This window comes from Tubulanus polymorphus, chromosome 3 (genome assembly GCF_964204645.1).
Source record: "Tubulanus polymorphus chromosome 3, tnTubPoly1.2, whole genome shotgun sequence".
In the NCBI taxonomy this organism is placed as follows: Eukaryota; Metazoa; Nemertea; class Palaeonemertea; order Tubulaniformes; family Tubulanidae; genus Tubulanus; species Tubulanus polymorphus.
Window position 1 is genome coordinate 13,850,229 of NC_134027.1, and position 22,752 is coordinate 13,872,980.

At 35.2% G+C, this 22,752-nt stretch overlaps 1 protein-coding gene across 1 annotated transcript in view; it reads right to left on the bottom strand.

Moving 5' to 3' along the window:
- Positions 1-14,876: 14,876 nt before the first annotated feature.
- LOC141901338 (E3 ubiquitin-protein ligase MARCHF6-like) overlaps positions 14,877-22,752 on the bottom strand; it is a 122,639-nt gene continuing 114,763 nt past the window's right edge. The window contains exons 22-23 of the mRNA XM_074788522.1: positions 22,044-22,179; positions 14,877-15,202 (exon numbers count right to left, since the gene is read on the bottom strand). Coding sequence (XP_074644623.1) covers positions 15,157-15,202; positions 22,044-22,179 — 182 coding nt within the window. The 3' untranslated portion in view covers positions 14,877-15,156. The remainder of the gene's footprint in view (positions 15,203-22,043; positions 22,180-22,752) is intronic.

The window sequence follows — 22,752 nt, forward strand, 5'->3', positions numbered from 1 at the left end:
TATTGTGTTCACTTTTCGTCCGTCCGTCCGTCCATAGACGGAATCCAATTATTTTGGGAAGTTTTGAAGACGCTTCAAGGTAATGTCTTGATATTTGCTTTATACATGTATCTAGCCTAGACACATCGTCAGCTCAAAAACTGGCCCTGTCAGATTCAAGATGGCCGACTGGCAGCCATTGTTGTTTGCCAAAATCAGCACTTTTTAAACATTTTCGAAGGTTTCATGGGGATATTTTGAAGACGCTTTGATCAATTACCTTGATCTTTCGTTTATATTTGAATCTACCAAAGGCCCATCAGCATAAGAAAATTGGGTCGATCTGACTCAAGATGGCCGTCCTATGATCTTTTTAGTGCCCAAAAATGTCAATTTTGGCCAGAATTCTAGGTCCTGTAGCTTCCTACTGGTTTGCCATTTCTCATTGCAACTGCTGATGGGTATTCTTTAGAGAGGGATGTTTTATACCTGGGACTGGTATTTTTGATCAGCCAATTATGACGCAATTGGCGGCCATTTTGGTGTCATCAGTACTCATTCGTAGGTGGGAAAAAGTTTTTCCACATTAAATTGATACCTGATATTGTGTTACTATATTCAATTGGAAAGTTGTAGCCCATAACGTGTTCTATGATTTTGGTGAGTTTCAAGGTCATTGGTTTTAGTATGTGGCCATCAGGGGGCGTTGAATAATACAATAACTTAGTATTGCTATATTATATTTGTACCAAGGCATATTTTGTTACCATGATCAATTGCAAAGTTGTATTTCATGACATCGTCTATGATTGTGGTGAGTTTTTAAGGACATTAGTTATTCCATATAGTCACCAGGGGGCGTTGAATAGTAGAAAAGCTTAGTTTTTCCTTATTAGATTGGTACCTAGGCATAGTTTGTTACCATGATCCATTGCAAAGTTGTAGATCATGACATCGTCTATGATTGTGGTGAGTTTTTAAGGACATTAGTTATTCCATATAGTCACCAGGGGGCGTTGAATAGTAGAATGGCTTAGTATTTCCTTATTAGATTGGTACCTAGGCATATTTTGTTACTATGATCAATTGCAAAGTTGTATTTCATGACATGTACTACGATTGTGGTGAGATAAATGAAGAAATCCCACACTTCGAATTTGAAATTATACTATCAAATTTATTATTACGAAACCACAACGTTTCGGCTGTCGACTAACAGCCATCATCATCATCATTCCACCTGATGATGGCTGTTAGTCAACAGCCGAAACGTTGTGGTTTCGTAATAATAAATTTGATAGTATAATTTCAAATTCGAAGTGTGGGATTTCTTCATTTATCTACAGTTTACACGGATTATAGTGTTTATTCGACAACTAACTGATTGTGGTGAGTTTTAAGGTCATTGGGTTTTGCATATGGTCAACAGGGGCGTTGAATATTAGAATAACTTAGTATTTCCATATTAAATTGGTAACGAGGCATATTTTGTTATCACAATCAATTACAAAATCATAGCTGCTCACATGTTCTAGGATTGTGGTGGGTTTCAAGGTCATTGGTTTTTGTATCTGGTCACTAGAGGGCGTTATGTATTGAAATTGTTAGATTGTTGAGCATTCGAAACCACTTCACAAGTGAGCATGGTGTCCCTGGACCCCTAGTTTGGTTTTGTCTCCCGCGACAATTCATTATTCTGGTTTTGTCGCACGCAACAATTCAATATTTTGTTTTTGTCGTCCGCGACAATTCATTATTTTGGTTTTATCGCCGCGACAATTCAATATTTTGGTTTTAACGCCCGCGACAATTCATTATTGTTGTTTTATCGCCCGCGACAATTCATTATTTTGGTTTTATCGCCCGCAACAATTCATTATTTTTGTTTTGTCGCCCGTGACATTTCAATATTTTGGTTTTGTCACCCGCGAAAATTCATAATTTTGGTTTTGTCCCCCGTGGTTTTGTCGGAACATTAATTTTTTTGGTCGAACAGTGTGTTAAGGTCGTTTTGGAAATTTACTCGGTCTGGATTACTGTGTATGTCATTTGTCAGGACATTAAACAGAAGACGACTTAGGATACTACCTTGCGTGACTCCACTAGTTAGACCGTCTCATTCCAAGATGAGGCGTTCCGTTGATTTCGGTTACAAGTTTCCGTTCAGAGATAACTGCTGAGCCATTTTAACGACCTATCATTGATACTGTTTCCTAATAGCCTTTTTAGTAATGGCTGATGTTGAGCCTTATCAAATTCTTTGTTGAAATCCTCCGTTGAACAGGATTCTAAGACTGTGCAGAAAACCCGTTATCGCTGCTTTGCAGCTATATTTATTATTATTATTATTATTTTTTTCCACACATTTTTTGTCAACAGTACAAAGGCTTTTTTACATTACCGCTGTTGCCGATACAATCCGTTTGATATCATCCAGCTCACTTCGATCTACAAATACTCCGTGCAAATTTTGAAGAATCAACGTTACAAAAGCACTGTCGGGCCGTAAACATCGAAAATTGAGCCCCATTCAAAGAGCCGACATGTTTTTCTAAGTCGTCTTTCCGAAATCTACCGCACGTTTCTTGTCACATCGATTATCAATTCAAGCATAAATTAACAAATTTATTACCCAAAGATTGCACATTCTGTCGCGGTTTTTAAAAACTAATTTTAACAGTAACCCATTTTCCTCATCAAATTATAATACCAATACACAGGAAATTTACTACTTTAGATTTTAAAAGCACTGTCGAGCCGTAAACATCGACAAATCGACGTGTGTCACTACATCGTCGTTCCGGGAATCAGCTGCGAGTTTCTCCTCATTCTGAGAATCAAATCGAGTACAAATTAATTTATTACTACCAGTGATTTGGCTGCGGGCGTCAAGCAGTTAATTTAGCAATACCTATTTTTCTTTACCAAATTTACCGTGTTTTTACTAAGATAAATCATAAGTGTACCGGGGAGTCGTAGGCCTAAACTAAACACGCCGAAGAGATATAGCGGAGAAAAGCTGTTATGTCGACGAGGTATCAAAATAAAAGAATATATTACTTTATTCGGCCGCGGGCCTCTATATCAATACCATCAATACTCTATATTTCCTACAGTACATACCGATCATTGTCAAATGCACAAGGTATTTACTAAATACAAGTATATAACACACTCCTATCCGTATGCTGGACTCACACTTGACATTCGGAGTAAGCGTTCGCTGTGGGGGAAAGGAGATCGTTCGCTGTGTCGCTTGAAGTGTTTATCGAGTTTTACGCGACCTTAAAGCATTTGTATGGTGGCTGATAAGATTAAAAAACACGAATATGCAAATGAGGGCGACATTACGACAAAACGACAAAACTAAAATAACGCGAGAAAACAATGATTTTGATTTTGTCGCGCGCGACAATTCATTATTTTGGTTTTATCGCCCACGACAATTCATTACTTTGGTTTTATCGCCAGCGACAATGCATTATTTTGGTTTTGTCGCCCTCGACAATTCTTCTTTTGGGTTTTGTCGCCCGCGACAATTCATTATTTTGGTTTTATATTTTGTTTTTGTCGCCCGCGACAATTTTCTTTTTATCGCCCACGACAATTCATTACTTTGGTTTTATCGCCAGCGACAATGCATTATTTTGGTTTTGTTGCCCGCGACAATTCATTATTTTGGTTTTATCGCCCGCGATAATTCATTATTTTGGTTTTGTCGTCTGAGAAAATTCATTATTTTGGTTTTATCGCCCGCGACAATTCATTATTACGGTTTTGTCGCCCGCGACAATTCACCATTTTGGTTTTGTCGCCCGCGACAATTCACCATTTTGGTTTTGTCGCCCGCGACAATTCATTATTTTGGTTTTATCGCCCGCGACAATTCATTATTACGATTTTATCTCCCGCGACAATTCATTATTTTGGTTTTGTCGCCCGCGACAATTCACCATTTTGGTTTTGTCGCCCGCGACAATTCATTATTTTGGTTTTATCACTCGCGACAATTCATTATTTTGGTTTTATCACCCGCGACAATTCATTATTTTGGTTTTGTCGCCCGCGACAATTCATTATTTTGGTTTTGTCGCCCGCGAAAATTCACCATTTTGGTTTTGTCGCCCGCGACAATTCATTATTTTGGTTTTATCGCCCGCGACAATTCATTATTACGGTTTTATCGCCCGCGACAATTCATTATTTTGGTTTTGTCGCCCGCGACAATTCACCATTTTGGTTTTGTCGCCCGCGACAATTCATTATTTTGGTTTTATCACTCGCGACAATTCATTATTTTGGTTTTATCGCCCGCGACAATTCTTTTTTTGTCATTAGTTTGGTTTTGTCGCCCGCGACAATTCAATAATTTGGTTTTGTCGCCCGCGACAATTCATTATTTTGGTTTTATCGCCCGCGACAATTCATTATTTTGGTTTTGTCGCCCGCGACAATTCATTATTTTGGTTTTGTCGCCCGCGACAATTCACCATTTTGGTTTTGTCGCCCGCGACAATTCATTATTTTGGTTTTATCGCTCGCGACAATTCATTATTTTGGTTTTATCGCCCCGAAAATTCTTTTTTTGGTTTTGTCGCCCGCGAAAATTCATTAGTTTGGTTTTATCGCCCGCGATAATTCATTATTTTGGTTTTGTCGCCCGAGACAATTCATTATTTTAGTTTTATCGCCCGCGACAATTCATTATTTTGGTTTTATCGCCCGCGACAATTCATTATTTTGGTTTTGTCGCCCGCGAAAATTCAATATTTTGTTTTTGTCGCCCGCTACAATTTTCTTTTTTGGTTTTGTCGCCCGCGACAATTCAATACTTTGGTTTTATCGCCTGTGACAATTCAATATTTTGGTTTTATCACCCGCGATAATTCATTATTTTGGTTATATCGCCCGCTAAAATTCATTATTACGGTTTTGTCGCCCGCCACAATTCTTTTTTTGGTTTTGTCGCCCGCGACAATTCAAAATTTTGGTTTTGTCGCCCACGACAATTCAATATTTTGGTTTTATCGCCCGCGACAATTCATTATTTTGGTTTTATCGCCCGCGACAATTCAATATTTTGGTTTTATCGCCCACGATAATTCATTATTTTGGTTTTATCGCCCGTGACAATTCATTATTTTGGTTTTATCGCCCGCGATAATTCATTATTTTGGTTTTGTCGCCTGAGACAATTCATTATTTTAGTTTTATCGCCCGCGACAATTCATTATTTTGGTTTTGTCGCCCGCGAAAATTCAATATTTTGTTTTTGTCGCCCGCTACAATTTTCTTTTTTGGTTTTGTCGCCCGCGACAATTCAATACTTTGGTTTTATCGCCTGTGACAATTCAATATTTTGGTTTTATCACCCGCGATAATTCATTATTTTGGTTATATCGCCCGCTAAAATTCATTATTACGGTTTTGTCGCCCGCCACAATTCTTTTTTTGGTTTTGTCGCCCGCGACAATTCAATATTTTGGTTTTGTCGCCCACGACAATTCAATATTTTGGTTTTATCGCCCGCGACAATTCATTATTTTGGTTTTATCGCCCGCGACAATTCAATATTTTGGTTTTATCGCCCACGATAATTCATTATTTTGGTTTTATCGCCCGCGACAATTCATTATTTTGGTTTTGTCACCCGCGACAATTCTTCTTTTTGGTTTTGTCGCCCGCGACAATTCATTATTTTGGTTTTATATTTTGTATTTGTCGCCCGCGACAATTTTCTTTTTTGGTTTTATCGCCGGCGACAATTCAATATTTTGCTTTTATCGCCCTCGATAATTCATTATTTTGGTTTTGTCGCCTGAGACAATTCATTATTTTGATTTTATCGCCCGCTAAAATTCATTATTACGGTTTTATCGCCCGTGACAATTCATGAGTTTGGTTTTGTCGCCCGCGACAATTCAATATTTTGGTTTTATCGCCTGCGACAATTCAATATTTTGGTTTTATCGCCAGCGATAATTCATTATTTTGGTTTTATCGCCCGCTGAAATTCATTATTACGGTTTTATCGCCCGCGACAATTCATTATTTTGGTTTTATCGCCCGCGACAATTCAATATTTTGGTTTTATCGCCCGTGATAATTCATTATTTTGGTTTTGTCGCCCGCGACGATTCATTATTTTGGTTTTATCGCCCGCGACAATTCAATATTTTGGTTTTATCGCCCGTGATAATTCATTATTTTGGTTTTATCTCAGCGACAATTCATTATTTTGGTTTTATCGCCCGAGACAATTCATTATTTTGGTTTTATCGCCCGCTAAAATTCATTATTACTTTTTTATTGCCCGCGACAATTCATTATTTTGGTTTTGTCGCCTGAGACAATTCATTATTTTGATTTTATCGCCCGCTTAAATTCATTATTACGGTTTTATCGCCTGCGACAATTCTTTTTTTGGTTTTGTCGCCCGGGACAATTCTTTTTTTGGTTTTGTCGCCCGCGACAATTCATTATTTTGGTTTTGTCGCCCGCGACAATTCTTCTTTTTGGTTTTGTCGCCCACGACAATTCATTATTTTGGTTTTATATTTTGTTTTTGTTGCCCGCGACAAATATTTTGGTTTTATCGCCTGCGACAATTCAATATTTTGGTTTTATCACCCGCGATAATTTATTATTTTGGTTTTGTCGCCTGAGACAATTCATTATTTTAGTTTTATCGCCCGCTAAAATTCATTATTACGGTTTTATCGCCTGCGACAATTCATTATTTTGGTTTTGTCGCCCGCTACAATTCTTTTTTTGGTTTTGTCGCCCGCGACAATTCAATATTTCGGTTTTGTCGCCCGCGACAATTCATTATTTTGGTTTTATCGCCCGCGACAATTCAATATTTTGGTTTTATCGCCCACGATAATTCATTATTTTGGTTTTGTCGCCTGAGACAATTCATTATTTTGGTTTTGTCGCCCGCGACAATTCATTATTTTGGTTTTGTCGCCCGTGACAATTCAATATTTTGGTTTTGTCACCCGCGACAATTCATTATTTGGTTTTGTCCCCGTGGTTTTGTCGGAACATTAAGTTTTTTGGTCGAACAGTGTGTTAAGGTCGTTTTGGAAATTTACTCGGTCTGGTATATTTTGGATTACTGTGTATGTCATTTGTCAGGACATTAAACAGAAGACGACTTAGGATACTACCTTGCGTGACTCCACTAGTTAGACCGTCTCATTCCAAGATGAGGCGTTCCGTTGATTTCGGTTACAAGTTTCCGTTCAGAGATAACTGCTGAGCCGTTTGGGCGACCTATCATTGATACTGTTTCCTAATAGCCTCTTTAGTAATGGCTGATGTTGAGCCTTATCAAATGCTTTGTTGAAATCCACCGTTGAACAGGATTCTAAGACTGTGCAGAAAACCCGTTATCGCTGCTTTGTAGCTATATTTATTTTCTGATATTCACTTAAATAACTATTATCTACGGTTATATGTTCTGGGCAATATGGTAAATTTCTAGATTTAAATTTTATTCCATCGGGATATTCTAAATCAACTACAAAGAAATAACCAATTGGAGCATCATCTTTAAAACCCATAATTGCACTTTCCCAATCGGTTTTATCATCATCTCTTACTTCTGATAATATAAAATTGTTGAACGGTTGATATTGCATCATTGCCCAACCATGCCCAACCATAAATCATTTGCGTCAATATATAATATTTATATTCATCATTTGCTTTAAAATGTTTATCTCCCATAACTCCACTTATTCCAACTCTAATTGATTTTTCAAACAATAAAACCATATCTGGTTCTTTTCATAAATCTAATTATACATTTGTATATTTCAAACCACATTGCCAGGTTAAACCAGGACTTGAATAACAGTAACAAGGATCAACATTAAAATTATTTAAATTAACTTCTCTAAATCTTTCAAATATATCAGCCAATATCATAACATCTGATTTTAAGTATAAATCTACTAATTCACCATGATTTTTTATCTTGAAATTATTCCAAATATTTAATGTTTTGTTAAAAACTCCATCTTTCACGGACTAATTTTTTAATCGATCGTAAAATTGTTCTTTTAATAATTCTGTTACATTAAAATCATCATGTGTTTTATGAAATGAATAAGGAATTGCACCTTCATATCTCAATAATTCAAAATCTTGTTCATTTGGATAATAATGTCGCGTTATTATCGAATCATTATCAACTAAACTTTTTGTTAAATCATCTAATGAACTTGCTAAAAATCTATAAGAATCTAAAAATCTCAAACAACCAAATTGAAATGAAATGTAATTTTCAGATGTTTTAGCTAATAGTTTGAAATAATATTTTCTTACATTTGCGTCATTTATAGCATTATATTCTTCTATTTCTTGATTAATTACGCCTAATTTTCCTGATAATAGTTTAATAAATAGGTGAGAATATCCTGATAAATCCTGAAATAATATTGGTACGAAATTAACTTTTTTAGCCTGTAAATTACAATCTTCATGAACAGATCTACGATATTTTGAATTTAAATGATCATGATCTTTAACTTTTTTATCAAATGAATAAAAACGCTTTTCACAATAACAATGAGTTGCATAATCGAAATCGATTTTATCTTCTTTTGTCATAACTATTCTTTTATTTTTGTTTAATAATTGTGCAAAATCATTTTCTAATTCTATAATTTTATTACAAAATTCATTTACTACATCTTCACCTATAAAAGAAATATATTGACTCTCATATAATTCGATTTTATATAAATTCCGTATGCAGCAGCTCTTTGATGAACTTTTTTAATTGTATTTATAATTGGTGGATCTTGAATTGTATCTTCATTTAGTTCATTTCCTTTATCAATAGATTTTAAAAATTGCTTTTTAATGTATATTTCTTTTCTATCTTGATGAGTTAATTCTTTATTTAATGATTGAAAATCCCCATAAATTACAAATGGAACTATATTTGTAATGGAACTATATTTTCAAATTTATAATTAGTAAATTTCAATTTATAATCTTTTTCTGTTGGCATTATCAATTTACAAAATCTGTATTATCGCATAATTCTTTTAATAATCTCTGTCATAAATTTAGATAAAGATTTTCTACACAAATAAATTATTATGGTGGTCACTTTCTGTTCTAAAAAATAATTCTATTTGTTTTTACCACATAATATGTTCATTTTCATCTTTTTTTGTAATATAATAAATGAAAGGCTGAATCCAAGAACATGTCTATCGCACTGTTGAGCCCAAACGTCTACTTTTACTTAGTAGCCACTTGAGAACAATAAGCAATTAACGATATCGGCTACTTTTCCAGTAGTATACATTTCAAAACAGTCACTCTGAAATAGTATTCCTTTCAATTCGGTTGGTTTTCTATAGTGGCTGTTTCGAAGAGTCTACTATTGAAAAGTGACCATTTGAAAACATCTGGTTTTGATAGTGCACTAGAGGTGACTGTAAAACCACCCGCCTGTAAACAGTGACTTTGTGATAGTAACTCATACCATAACGGCTACTCTCAAAACATATCGTTTCTAAAAGTCAACTATTGAAAAGTGACAATTTTGAGATCGCTTGCCAGATTCCCTGTTATAAATACACTGTAGCAACATATGCTTCAGATTTGCAGTGTTACGTGACAATATAAACATACTGAGAAACTCTACTCACCTACAGTTTGGAGTATAATTCCATTTAGAGTGACTCATTTAAGATCTGAAGATATTGTAGATACTCTTTGAGGATGTGAAATGTAATGAGCGATTCCCAACTCTAACCAATAAAAGTCGAGATTGGAGTTAAATTTATTTACAAATTGTCAATAGTTATGTAATTTTAAGATAAATCGAAATTTCCTTCTTTTTCATGGCGATATAATTTAATGAAGAATTTAATTTGAACAAATGCAGCTATTTTCAAGCATAGGTCTGTATTTATTTTCGATTTAAATTCTTTAATTATAAGCGCAATCATTAATTCAGGCTAACCTCTCAGTATTGAAATGGTGGTTTATTTTCAACGGGGGCCTGGATGTCTTAGCATCTTAAATTACGATCTGTTCGAATTTCCCTGAATTCTAATTTCGCTGCATCATTGATTTTCTTAAACAAAATATGCTATATATATCCATGTGGATTTTAAACATTCTAAAAAAATCAACTAAAACAAGCCCATATTTGATCAAATTTAATATCAATAAGAAACTTTGTATGGTATTCAAGATTTCATTTGGTGAAACCGCAACGTTTCGACGGGTGACTAAAACAGCCATCATCAGGTGGAATGTAGACATTCGGACAACAGCCGAAACGTTGTGGTTAAACTTTAATAAATTTCATGATACAAAATTCTATTGTGGAATTTAATTTAATTCATTTAACTACAGTTAATGGATTAGAGTATTTTATTTGACTTCTTTGGGTCCTGGAGTAGTTTAGGTCGAAAATTATTCACTTTTCGGCACGGAAGCGATATACAACTGTGTTGGTCGCTATGATAGGGTTTCCCTGTATATCTGCACCTTAAATCGGTACCTTTGTTGGTTCTAGCCTGCATTCGCTTCCAAATTCAAGTATTGGTAACGTTATTCTTACTCTGAATGCACTTCTGTTGTCGAATATGGTGCCACATATTAGTAGTTATTATTTTACGATAATTTGTAAAAAAAGTTCAGTTGGTAATTCTTTCTTCTGATTTTTTAAAACTTGCTTTTCCAGAAATACAAATTTTTGGGTATTCAACATCTGTTACAAAATCCATTATTTTTTCCATTATTTCAATAAATTTACTAAAATCTTCTATTGTTGTTCCTTTGAAAAAAATAAATATTATAGCTGCAGGTCCTATTTCATACGTAATGTTTCTAAAGTTTCAATTGTATCTTTAATTTCTAATGAATCGATATAATTTCTAACGTTTTCCATATAAGGTTTATTTTAAATATATAGTAGATATAGTTTTTTAATGGATTTTTTTACTTGTTGAGGTTTATCACCAAGTATTCTGTTCCTAAAATATTCTTATTGAAAAAAATTGTTGATGTTTTTTTGTGATTCGAGATGTCTTTTATACTTCCTTTTTACTATAAATTCATTACAAACTTCACATTTTATTTCGTCTTTTTTCTTATCATTTAATCGTTCTTTTCTTTCATTGGAATTTTCTGGAGTTTCAAAATCTTTTGCACTTTTTTATGATTTGCAGATTTTTCATGTTGAGATTTATCGATATATTTTTTACAATATCAACAATATTATTGTTTTTTATCAATTTTTTTTTCTGTCTGGAACTCATTATCTCCCATTTATAACGAAAAAAATTACTTCTGGTGAGGAGTGGTGATGAGTGATTTGTCGCTCTCTCGCTCTCTGGTATGAAACCCTGATTTTCCATTTACTCTTTTGTGCTGATTTTATTGTTATTTAACCAAAGGGGTTCTTCATGGTACACGATGCTCATGCTAAGACGGGATCGCTATGGATGAGCAGTGCAGTGGAAAAGAATGACGATTAATTATGTCCTAAACAATACCAGTTCACCAGTTTGGTGTTTCCTATATGCAAATAAGACTAGTATTGCGTAAAAAGTTAATGAGGAATGCCGACTGTTGCTAGGCAATACGTCTGCAGTAAATGAATAAAAGCCCGCCACACTGCCATACATCTCGGCAATAATTTCGGTCTAACCATAAAAATCAAGGGCTTTCAGGGACATTGTCTGCCAACTTTTCAAATTCAAAGACTCCCACTGACTCTCCCAGGACAAAACAAGGAATTTAAGACTGATACGGTACCGACCCCATGTGCAAGGTGCCCGTTAACGCCAAATGATGTAGTCAGCCGCATATTAATTCACCTTGTAAAGTAAATTTATCTGAACGAATTATTGATAAAATATCATTTAAAAATCTTAATATTATTGTGATCAACTTCTATCACCATTCAACCCAATATAATGTGAAATAATCTTGAAAACTAAGTTGCCAGATCTCTTTTTGCGGCGTTTTTAATCTCATTTTTCGTTAATTCAATGACTGTAAAAATGGTATGATTTGGCTCGTGGCAAACATACACGACACGATGCCGACACGCTCGTTCCTCGAGAGCTAAAAAATGTTAAAATTGACAATCACATAAAATTTTGATATCACACAGACAGATCGTCATTTCAATGGCAATAGAATATAGAATGACATTCACCATCCTGTCCTAGTTATGCCATTTTGTTTGTTTCACGTGCAAAACCAGGCGATAATACTTTCACCCGAATTACCTTCAAAATGTTTTTGATTGATCCCACTGAGTTGTAAGATTCTGTGGTGGGTCCTGGTTCTAGGATGATATACAATGTGTTTATATTCCATTTCATGTAATCTCAAATGAATTTGGCTATCTTTAGGGTTTCTGCTGCTTCGCAGAATTCGTATTGTAATGCTCGTGATTATTCCTTTTCCACTTTCCAGACAAATGTTTTTCATAAAATGTATCTCCTCTCAGATTCGTATACCAACAGCATTATAAACTTAATTCTCGACATGGTAGATCTATATCGTCACAACGTTTTATTCACCAAACAGCGCCCAGCCGCACAATATCATACAATATTTTGGCTCAATCGAACGTGTCTGTTAGTCTTTCAGCTTCGTTAGTGGTTTCGTAATCCATAAACACATTATAACTGCGGCCAGTTATCGCCGGTCGGTCTACAAATCTTCACACATATTGACAATTTGTGACCGAAAGTGGATTTAAGCTTGATCGTACTTGAATAACGAAGTGACTGCTCAGTTTATTCGGCTGTCCTTAAAATCTAGTTTCAACAGCGGCCCAGGACCAGAATAAATTTTCAATAAAAATGATACTAGTGCTAATCGACAATTTACAACTAACATATGTATGTTTGATGTGGTCAATCGAAATGCTTCACGAATGCATGTTGAATTCAATTAACATTTATTGAGCACACGTGGTTTAGTTCAGTTTCAGCTGGATCACATCTAAAACATGGTATAAGTACATATACACGTAAGTGCCATACCAACGGGTACAATTATAGAACGATAACTACACTCAAACGTGGTGAACGGATTATAAGATAAAATCCCACTATATACAAATTAAAGAATTTTAAAATCAAGAAATTTATCTATCTTTTCTAAAATATATAAAATACACGACGTTTCGATCTCACCCCAGAGATCCGACGCATGACGATGATCTCTAGGATCGAAACGTCGGGTATGATAAGTTCATGCAACTCCCATAAAAGCACCAAACAACGTACATCCAGGTATCATGTATTTGAAAAATTTGCTGTTTTGTATGTGAAGTGACGCGTATATAAAGAAATGCATTACCAATTTTCAGGATTAAATAGAACATTTTCTCTTTGAATGAATTTACATTTAGTGTGACAAAAAGTCTATTTTCATGTGTGTCGCGTGCAAATTTGCAAGCCAAGGCATGCGATACCCTTGTATACTACAGCCAACTCATCTGCATCGGAAGGTCTAAAGAGTATGACTGACAATGTTATTTCGTTCTCCGCTTTCAGCATACTGTATAAATCTGAATTGTATGTTCCGTCTGTGACCTACATGGGTCTGACCTAGGAGGTCTGCTATTGACTTCATTTTGGAGTCCTTGGTACCAGGTCAGAATACCAGTTGTTGTTACAGGTTCCGTTCAACGTCTGACGTATAGAGGCTAACTCCTGTTTCTTGCAATGCAACAACTGATTTTAGTTTCAAATCAAACCTTTGCACTCAAATAAATTAAATGGTTACCTTGACTTCGAAAATGTGTTTTATATTAAATCTTTGATGATTTAAATCGGGAACCGGAGAATTTAATGACTTGATCTGAATTGAATTTATTGCCACAATCGGGATTGTCAATACGAACTGAATTGATAGAATCTTAAATTACTCTAAATGTTATTTATCGTCGATAAAACTCGTTAATTTTGGTAATTTGTTCCTTTAGAATTTGAAACTAGAATGAAATCTGCATTGGCATCAATGTCAGCCCTAGTTCTGATCTGTTGCTTCACTTCAACTTCCATCAGATTACAGAACAGTCAGTTTTGTCTGTTTTATGTTTAACTGACACTATCAATTATAGAAGCTGTGCCACCTATGTGTTAAGCATGCATGCAATTAAGACGCCGGATCTTGAAATTTTGGATCTGAGTTGGGACACACGAAAATGTAATACTACTCTCAATTGGAATAGTCAGACTCATGAATTGCCACTTACTCCCAAATGGACTGGGACTTCGATTTATCATCATCCGATTTATGTGTACTCTACTGTAGATAGCTTTTGCATTGTTTACTAGCTATTATTTTCATTACGTATTGAACTTCATACAATCTGTTATATTTTGATTGTAACTAAACCTAAAGCTTGTTTTACATAAAGGGTTACTGTGTATGACTTATACCAATGGTTATTTCAAGGCAATCACTTAGGGTTTATTATGAGCCTCAGAATGATGGTAGAAATGCCCACTAGTCATAAAATACTTTATTCAAGTACTAAAACAGTTACTAAATCCATTGGAATCATCAAAAGGACAAATGGCTTCGAAAGCTTTTTGGTTAAATTACCCCCCAATATTCCGTTTATATTGGGTTTAGTCTAAAGTTTTAACTGGAATTGAATTACTCGAATCCATGAAATTAAGAATTCGAATGATATGATATAGTCACACCGTTTTAATAACAGTAGTTCACCAATGATAGAATTTTTCCAAAAAATATGGAAGTTTAAATGGTACTTACAACATAACGTTTTGCAGAGTTATTTTCTCATTGTTTCATCTTTTAATGGTAGAGTTTAAAATTGTACTCATTGCATTTCGAAGAAGTATGGTTAAAGAGAAGAGTATTGATAGACCTACACAGTATTTCATAAGATAGTTATATCTGGACGAAGTTGTAACAAAGACTTTGTCAAAATACAAAAAAAATCGAAAATAAGCAAATATCATTTCAAAAATGATTATCATGCGAAAGAGAAAGTCCCGATAATTTTTTGGAAATTTGGCAATTGTAAGGAAGTAGTAACAAATATTACACAATAATAGTTAATGTATTATAAGCGATAGTCTGTACACTAGAGGCTACAGTAGTATACCCGCTAATTAAATCGTACATTCATATTCATATAATTTATTGGTGATGTTCATAATTCACAAGACGCTTTCCTACCAGGTATCTGAAAAATAAAATTTAATAATTTACTCTAAAAATTAAAATACGGATATTAGGCACAATTATCAATTGGAGATAGATATACAGGACAGCCAGCTTGTGCTTGTACACACTGAAAGAGTTTTGAGTGGGAACAATATCTGCAAGCCTGCCCTGGCGTCCTATGGCTGAGGGGAAAAATGACTGGTGTCCTTCATCAGAATTTATTTGCTTTGAATTATACATCACAGTTTGGTTACTAAGATACAATGATATTATTGTCACATATGGTACAGATGATGCTAAGGGGGCAATAATAATCTTACTTGTATTACAACTACTACTAGTTTAGTTTGCTATATACCAAATTGTTTTTGTGATCTTAATTTTTTAATCCACAATTGCTCTATTGTCTTTCTATAGGAATCATTTTTCATAAAGTTTTTTCAATGCCCATGATTGATCGATTGGGTACAGAATGATTTAGTGTTGAAATGTGTTGAGACTGGATCATCAGTTTTACGACGAATTATTGACAAATTGAGTAATTGTCGTCGGTATAGTGAATCCCCCGTCTCCCCCACATGGATAAATTTGTCAGTCACTTATATTACAAAAAATTGCATATACTTCAGTTTGTGATTTATCTGAATTACACATATATGGACATATCGCACACTTTTTTCCACATGTTTCACATCTATTTTGTTTTTTGAAAAACATATGGTTGTGTACTAGAATATCACTTTATGAAGTATGTTGTTTTCCGAACAAATACGTCTTAAAGGGTATTCCTAGACCATATGGTATGGCTTTTTTGGTAGTTTCTTGGTGACACAAGGAATAGTCCAAATAAAGATGTTTATCAGTTTTTTTGCAATTTAAATCTGTATTTAGTGTATCATCTTTTATGTATACCAATACATCCATGTGATGGATGACTACTTCTGTTTCTGAATGTCTCAAATCTACTTGCTTGCTTTTGTTAATTGTATTTGCTAATTTTTGGAAATTTTGGAGTTTATCTAACAAGCCTACGCTGATACCCCAGATATCTTATCAACAACTTAAGTTCCAATAAACCTAAAGATAATATTCTTGACTGCGGGGTTTATAAAACACCTTGTGGTTAATGTGATAAATTCTATATAGGTAAAACAGGACGATCATTGAATATACGTAAAAAAGAACACCAAGAAGACGTCGTAAATGCCAAACCACAGAATGCTATTTTTTCACACACATTTGAAACTGGCCATATTTTTGACTTCTCCTCTAGCCAGTTGATATACCCTTGTTCTGATTTATAAAAACGTTGAATCCTTGAGTCAGCTATTATTCTAAATAAATTGCCCATGGGCAAAGTGTGGTTTACCTTGAAAGCTAGAGGTTGTTTGGAATAAGGGCACAAAGTTCCACAAGTTTATATTGTATTTTATCTTTCTTAAAGAATTATTTTGTAGTCAAATAAGACAAAAGATATACATTTGGTTACGGTCCACGTCCAAAATTTTGTAGGGTACAGGTAGGCGTGGCAGGGAAACTATTATATTTTCAAAAAAAATATGTTTCGCAATATGAAAAAAATATTCAAATAAGGCCATCCAAAAATACTTGTCTGTTTGCCGTAACACCGAATCAACTTTTCATAACACAGACTCAACTTTTCAGGATGAGTCGGTAGGTAGGTAGAAATTTTTTTTGCAAAATTTTTGGGCAAAAAAAAAATAATCACCTTTTTTACACGGAAACAATATCGCAAAAATCATCTACGTTGTGCACGGGAAATTTGTCTGATAGCGTAGATTTCGAGAATTATTCTAAAATTATAACTTCGTCCAGAGCGTCATCTCTGTGTTAAAAATGAAACAGTACATTGGATAGTGCGCGCTTTTACGTTAGTCACTATGAGAATGAATGGCAGCTTATTGAAACACTGCCAGTTTCCTGGAAAACTTAAATTAGGCCACATGTCAAGGCATGTTTTCACACGATGCACATTTGAATTCAAACATACGTAGCTCACACGTCGGCAGTGGGTCGGTCGGTCAGCCGTTTTTATCAAAAATAAAATTTATTTCAATGAATCCCAGAAAAAGTTTTCACTCGGTACCTTTGAAATCGGGTCGATCGGGTTACGGCGAACAGACCATTAATATGGGATGGCCTAAAATTCATATGATGTCACATGTAAGAGGGTGGCTGAATATTGGGTCTTGGAAACCTCTTCCAATGTTGGCCGCGGAAGTTAAAATACCGGTACGGAAGAAATCGGCTATTAGATCGTTTTAAATCCTGGACTTTACGACTACAATATTCCAACCTCGACCTGTACTTGTTATTTGCTGCTTAATATTTTCAGGTCACAAGAAATTACAATTTATTACAAATTCTATCAAACAGAAAACACAGTGCTCATCTTCTGCTACGATTATTCAGCCTAATTTCATGTCAAATGTGCACGCGTTTCAGCATCACCTTTAGTAGTGTACTGTACGAGCTTGTGTGTGTGTTGTGTAACACTCCGCACACACGTGGAGGCCTCGTCTAAGTGAATGTTCGCTTACACTTCAATGTCAATCAAAACAATCACCGGGTATTAAAATGAAACAATACCTATGGCGGATGTGTGAAATAATTACATCCTCACCAGCAATGAGCATTTGAAATTTGCACGTATACGGCACCTTGTCCAATGAAACGTTCAGCCTAATTTCATGTCAAATGTGCACGCGTTTCAGCATCACCTTTAGTAGTGTACTGTACGAGCTTGTGTGTGTGTTGTGTAACACTCCGCACACACGTGGAGGCCTCGTCTAAGTAAATGTTCGCTTACACTTCAATGTCAATCAAAACAATCACCGGGTATTAAAATGAAACAATACCTATGGCGGATGTGTGAAATAATTTCATCCTCACCAGCAATGAGCATTTGAAATTTGCACGTATACGGCACCTAGTCCAATGAAACGTTCGCCATTCTATGGCTTTCCCATAATTATTGTAGTAGCGCCGGAATTCCCCGTATATCCCAAAAACAGCCAATCCCATTTGCTCATAGAGACGACGCCCCCCAATCGAGGTCATTGCAATCTTATACGCGAGAGCTAAGAATTTTCCTGCCAAAAACAGTTTTTCGTAGAATTTTAACTCAGTTGACCATGTCATCGACGGAGGTTCGCCATGTCTTCAATCGCATCGATTCTACGTCGTTTAAGCCGAGAACAAATGAAACAAATGCTCACATAAAAAACGTACTGCGATTTTACATGAATTGGCTCAATGCCAACTTCATGTCGCTGACAAAGGTAAACCAAAAACTCTGACTTCACAGTCAATTCCAATTTAGGTTTCTCCCACAAAATAAACTCCTTAGTCACTATATCCTTACAGCTATAACACTTAGTTACCTTGTTGCTATATTTTGTATAGTTATAACTGTACAATAAATCAGTTTTTGAAAATGGCTCATAGATTTGAGTTGAAACGTCAAACTATCAGATAGTTTTTCTTTTTTATTGTGGGTTTTTGTTGACTAATTGATATTGGACAGCCACTTGTCTATGGAAACCAACCCAGATATCATCCACAGCGTTCGTATGCTAGTGGTTTCTTTGGTGACCTGTCTAGAAGTTCTTTCTCCTATTCCCCTAAATATATACATGTATAATTCATACCTAGTTTTCGACCCTATAGCTGTTCCTCCTTGCTGTATATAATGTTTGGCCATAAAAAGAAATTTATTGTTTTCCAAAACCATATCCATTAGATCTAATATTGTTTCAGTCGATACTAGATTTGTTCCAGTACGGCTGTCTAGAGCCTTTTATACAACTATTCTGGCTTCCTATGGGGGGCATTGGGATAAAGACCCATAATTTCCAAAACAGCATTGAGTTTTTTGGTAAAGGCCCTTCAAATTTAGATATTTTGTTGAGGAGGTGTGTGGTGTCCTTGATGTAACTATCTAGGCTCTGGCCCGGGTAATGGATCCGGAGGCATTATGTATTTTTTCATTTTTTTGGAAATAGCACCCTGTTTATATAGATTGTTGACAAATTTCGTAACTTTATTAGATATATTCAGGGGCGGATCCAGGGGCATGTTGTGACCATGTCGACCAATAAAAAGGGCATATCAGCAAAATTTTTGAAATTTTACTATTATTTTAGAGCTTTCTGAACATCTCTGAGGCATTTAGTCAAGAAACATAGGTTATATATTTAGGAAAAATATCTTGTGTATCTCAGGTGGTTACAACGGCAAATTTTGATACTGAGAAAAATAAAAAGGCACTTTAAAATTCTGACCGTGTCAGGCGACACGGTCGACACGGTCTAAATCTGCCCCGATATTTCCTCTTTGATCTGAAGGAAATGATTTGTATGATTTGTTTTGTGACATTTCATTTTCTACCTGTTCAATATATTTGGATGTATCCATTATTACTATGCCCGAGCCCTTGTCGCCTGGTCTAATTACTATGTCTCCATCATTAAGGAGTTCTATCATAGCCTTTTCCTTAGATCTATTTAGGTTCTTGAGGAATTTATGTGTTTAACCTTTTATGATTTAGTCCTTTACTTCCTGTATATATAGGTTCAAATAATTGTCTCTTCCTGTCGGAGGCATCCATGTACTTTGTTTCTTTTGAAGGAATTGTTCTTTTTCATAGATGGGTTGGTTGTCTATTGAATCATCGTAAAAGAATTCCTTGAGTCTCATCCACAATCCAATTCCATGTAAATCAGTGATGACTTTGGCCATATCTAACTTTGAGCACGTAGGGACAAATTTGAGACCCTTGCGTAACAGGTTTTTTTGGGGTACCATTAATATCTTACTGGAAAGGTTAACGACTTCCACATTTTTTTCTTTGATGTTTTCGGGTTCGGCATCTCTGTAATGTACTGATGGTTTATGGCCATTTTCTATTTCAAATATGGTTGTATGTTCTGCGACCTTTTCTTTATATATCTTTGCAGTATTATCGGCTCGTTTTTGAATTCGTGAATGAGTTTCCCGTATGCATCTACACAGTCGACTTGTGAGTTCACTTATATTGAAATGGTTATTTCTATGTATGATATCAATGAACATTTTTTCGTGATTACATTCACCAGGTGGAAATTTCATCCATGTATCTGCAACGTTGATGTTGGATGGCACAAATATGTCAATTGAATATAAATACGATGTGACTATGATATCCGCCTCTGTAGCTCATGATTCAGTGTGACCATCTTCTCTTAGTACATTACGGATGTGAATATCATAGTCTCCATCTATGTATGGTTTGTATTTGACAATATTTGTTTGAAGCTCACATGCTATTTCTGTTCTAACCCTCTTGTATAATTCCTCATCACCATAAATATAGTGTGCAATACATCTATAGAAACAATTTCCATCACCTGTCATTTCTATTTCTTCTGGATTAATGGTTCCACAGTGGCTGTTGGTAACTAAGGTCCTGAATTTTTTCTCCTTGGTTTTTCGTAATTCATTTTCAAGTTTTCTCACTCGGTAGTCGATATTATCCAGTTATTCTTGTTTCATGTTTAGTTGAAAATTTCTCTCTAATGATGTCATTATTTGTTCGTCATCCATATCTAGTTTCATTATTTTACTCTTACAAATCACAATGGTTTTCTTTACTAATTTATGTGAAGCTGTGTTTAAGATTCCATTTATTGTCTCCAATTTCTCTGGTGTAAAATCAAAGGTTAAGATCCATTTAATCAAAAAACCTTTCAGTAGTAGCCCTTGGTCATTGCATCTGGTCAAAAAATCTTTGTGACTATCATATCATGCATGTTTTTCTCGTAAACGACGGAGAAAATGGAACATATACCGTATTTTCCGGTGTACAAGTTGACTTGGTGTATAAGTCGAGGTCAAATTTTCAGTTTAAAGAGTTGTACTAAGTCGGTGTATAAGTGGAGTCCCGTCTTCATGTGTTTACATATGTCACTTTTTGAAAATATTGCTAGGGTCATTCTCATAGTAGTTGAGAGTCTTTACCACTGTTTGTAATTAATCAGTGGGATCTGTTGTTTCTGATAGTAAATTACCGGATTGATTGTATCCACGTGTTGTATGTATTTTATATACATTGAATGCCGCGCACCTGTAGTCTAGTATTAGACTGCTGTGTATTGATTATTGGCACGCTGCCACAGCAGCGCAGCTATATAAAGTGCTTTACAATTATACACGCGTGCGCTTTTCTTTCTCATTTGATTTTTAATATCAGTTAATTTTGAACCATTTCCAAACTATAAGAAACTATTTTATTCTAAATTCTAATTGGTATGCGAGTGTAGCCTAACATAAATCCTTGAACTCTTAAACATCGGCAGTTTAAATGATATTGAAAGTGTATTCGGTGCATACGTGGACCTACGTTTTTTGGACATGATTTTGGTCTCAAAAACTCGACTTATACACCGGAAAATACGGTATATATTATATATATATATATATATATATATATATATATATATATATATATATATATATATATATATATAGATATTACTCCCTGACGGTGACCTCAGCCATCATTCCAAGCAATGAATGAGTCTGTTTTTAGAACAGACTTGCAGTTGCATTCCCGATAACACATGGCATATAGATAACAGGCCACGGCAATGCGCCACTCATATAACCACAGAAGGTGACAGCGTGCTGCAGGAACTCGGAAGTACGCCACTCAACGCAACGCACCAAGCCAACGCGCCAAGCTATTTTTGACAACGCACAATGAATCTCAATCGAACAAAAGACGAGTATTGATACACGTTATTTCCAGACAGGTTTCCAGAGCCATAAAGAAGTCAATAATACAAGAGTTCAATACTTACTTATCATTACGTATATGCTCGTATAATCGCTTGAATTGCCGTGCTTGTAATATACACAATGCGGATATACACAAAAATGATAGAAGACAAGGATATATTCGCCGTAGTATCAATGAGTGCAACTCAATTTCCAAACCTAGAAGAACAATTGTAGTAATATGTATATGTATGTTCTTAATGAAATGCATATACTAACATGGGTTATTTAGATACCCTAGCATTCAACGCCATCATTTTTTTTCAATAACCATGAGTGAGCAAATATTGTCATATTCTTCACGTTTGGCAATTAATTAATCGGGCATTGGTTGACTGTGATGCAATAGTTGGCAATGGTGTGCCCCAACAATGAGTTGCTAACAGATGCAAGGTGGACATATGACTGTCCTAAAACAGCTACCGTGATGAGCTTAACTGTGTCAGCGGAATTATCTCTAGCTTGAAATACTTCTCAGCAACATCTACTGCATAGTGCTGTATACTATGCACACGATGAGCATTTCTAACAATTATATAAGATAAACAGGGATAACAAAAGGTTTGAATACTGTAAGTATCAATATGTAGCTCGGGAGTTCAAATGACATGAATTCAGTTACCGGTATCCTTCAGCGGATAGCACAACAAATGCACAACATAGTCGTTGGCCAACACGAATCCCACTGAATTAACCAGGGAATACTAAGCATTGTCACTGAACATGCCATCC